We start from the raw sequence: 2,453 nt of genomic DNA, 5'->3' as shown, positions 1-2,453 counted from the left end.
AAGGGGCCCAGTCGGGGATAAGCGGTCTGAAGGGCGAAGAAAAAAAAAGATTTTTTTTTTAAATTAAAAATGACCATAATAATCTAGAGATATCTGAACCTATATATCCGGATTAAATATGCACTTAGGAACTTATTTTTGTAAAAATCTCATTTTTGTGCAGGTAGGCCATTTTCAGCATTGACATGTGTGCGTGCATTACTCAAAACAATGACTTGCGACTTAGTCCGTATTATCAGGAGTAGATTATAGGGAATTCCCTATTATCTACTCCTGGTAATATGCTGGAGCGGGTCACATATAGGCCTACTCTCACAGTCAAAGTCCTTTCTATGTTTATCACCTATTGTTTCTCATTCTCAAGGCTCCGAATCAGACCCAAGAGGGTGCATGGAAGATGTAGTAAGTCTCTTGGGTGTATATTGGTGCTATGATATATTATTTATTATATGTACATGTTTACCTTTTTATAATGAATAGGAGCAGACATCATCATGCAATTGGACGATGTTGTTTCCAGTACTATATCTGGTCCAAGAGTTGAAGAAGCAATGTGGAGGTAAATGCACTGCATGAAAACTGTAACCTGTAAATTTTGTTACTTTAACTATTATATTGGAGAACACAACATTGATTACTTTTCTGGAATTCATTGTAGCTTGAACAATCTGAAATAAAAGGATTTCATGGTTTTTTTAACATTTGATTGTTTGTCTATACAGTCATAAATTAAACGAAGTGCAAGTCATTGATATAGGGTCTAAAAAATAAACATTTTTCCATTAGTAATTTTGAATTAACTACTACATTTATTAGCCTGTCTACTTTAATATCTAAGATCCATAAGGTGGCTGGATAGATGCATAGCAGCACATAAAAAGACAGACCAACAAAATTTGTTTGCGATAGTGCAGGGTGGCTTAGATACAAAACTTCGCACATCATGTATAAAAGGTAACCAATATGAGTTTTTCATAAAATGCACTGAGAATTCTGTACGAACCTAAAATAATGTAAATGTATCAGGGGCGTAAATCCCGGGGAGGGGGAGGGGGATGCATCCCCCCCGCTCTTGAAGGAGGGGGGGATGGCCTGTACAAATATCCCCCCTGAGATTCAAAAAAAGAAGAAGAAAAAGAATAGCCAAAAGGTATGGTTGCAAACATACAAAAACACGTGATATTGTGAGAAATTGCAATTCTTACCTGTTTTAATACGTGTATGTATTATTACTATAGTAACCTAACTGTGTACGCTCTCTGAAAAGTCATGAAAAGTGTTTTGAATCCTAACTTGTAGGGCAGAGGCGTGTACAGGGGGGGGGGGTCCAGGGGGTCCGGACCCCACCTGCTCGCGCAGAAAACGTATCTAAGGGGGTCTAATTTCAAAAAATTTCTGGGGGAGAGCCCCCCAGACTCCCCCTTCGCGTGCTCGCAAGTTTGGGTTACGGTTAGACCCCCCCCCCCATGGTACAAATCCTGTATACGCCCCTGTAGGGTTGAGTCTAGGGTTGAGATAGTGTCATCAGACATGAGAATATGGCCCACAGTATGCCTCAGATTGCAGGAAAATTATAGGCTTAAATATTTCAAAATTTTCATGGGGGGAATGCCCCCAAACCCCCCTAGCACTGGCATGCCTATGGCACGCGGGCCTGCCTGCAGCAGCCAAGGTTAATTTCGCCCCCGGCTATCGGCGATCATCCCCCCACTCCTCGGTACGGATTTACGCCCCTGAAATGTATTGTTTAATCTGTAACAGAAACAGAATTAGTTTCTTTGATGATAAATTGAGCTACAACATTTCTGCAATGCTATAGTTAATGAACACAATTACATGTTGACTATTTTGTAATTGGCAGTATAATGACTTGTAATATTGGAAGAAGGAAATTGTTTTACAACTTATTAGAGATGATAAAGAGGGATGTTCCCGGCTTTGCCATTGGCGGTCTTAGTGGCGGGGAAGAAAAGAAACACTTCTGGAAGATGGTAACCCTTTCCACTGACTACCTGCCAAAGAACAAGCCCGTATACCTTATGGGTGTTGGGTGAGTACAATAGTACAAACGACTCAGTAGGTTTGCACTATGCTGTAAGGTAATTACATAGTCTATTCAAGGCAACTCGAGTCACTCGTGTTATTGATAGTTTCCATGGAAACCTTTGCTGAGTAATTTGCTATGTTCATGAAGTTGAGTGAGAAATCAATACCAGAGATTTCAATCAATACAAATGTAATTTACTGTTAACTTCTCTTAATCTTAGGTTCTCTGTCGATCTCGTGGTGTGCTGTGCACTTGGATGTGACATGTTTGATTGCGTCTTTCCAACTCGTACTGCAGTAAGTATAATGAGTGATAGCGATAGCACCTGTACCTGTATCAATTAAAGGGACAGTAGCCTCTAGGATTTTACTGCATACAACTGTACTTACTGTATAACAAATCGTCT

At 40.0% G+C, this 2,453-nt stretch overlaps 1 protein-coding gene across 2 annotated transcripts; it reads left to right on the top strand.

Annotated features, from left to right (window-relative positions):
* Nucleotides 1-240: 240 nt before the first annotated feature.
* On the top strand, nt 241-2,343 carry LOC106819077 (queuine tRNA-ribosyltransferase-like; the record flags this gene model as incomplete). Of its 2 annotated transcripts, XM_014823738.1 has the most annotated exon segments (4): nt 241-559; nt 839-954; nt 1,912-2,050; nt 2,268-2,343. In XM_014823738.1, coding segments are annotated over 4 exon segments (396 nt in total), but the record flags the coding sequence as incomplete, so codon positions are not given.
* Nucleotides 2,344-2,453: the final 110 nt, after the last annotated feature.

Source organism: Priapulus caudatus, unplaced genomic scaffold (genome assembly GCF_000485595.1).
Source record: "Priapulus caudatus unplaced genomic scaffold, Priapulus_caudatus-5.0.1 Scaffold2811, whole genome shotgun sequence".
NCBI lineage: Eukaryota > Metazoa > Priapulida > Priapulimorpha > Priapulimorphida > Priapulidae > Priapulus > Priapulus caudatus.
The sequence above is the reverse complement of the archived record's forward strand: the minus strand, read 5'-3'. Positions and strand labels throughout refer to the sequence as shown.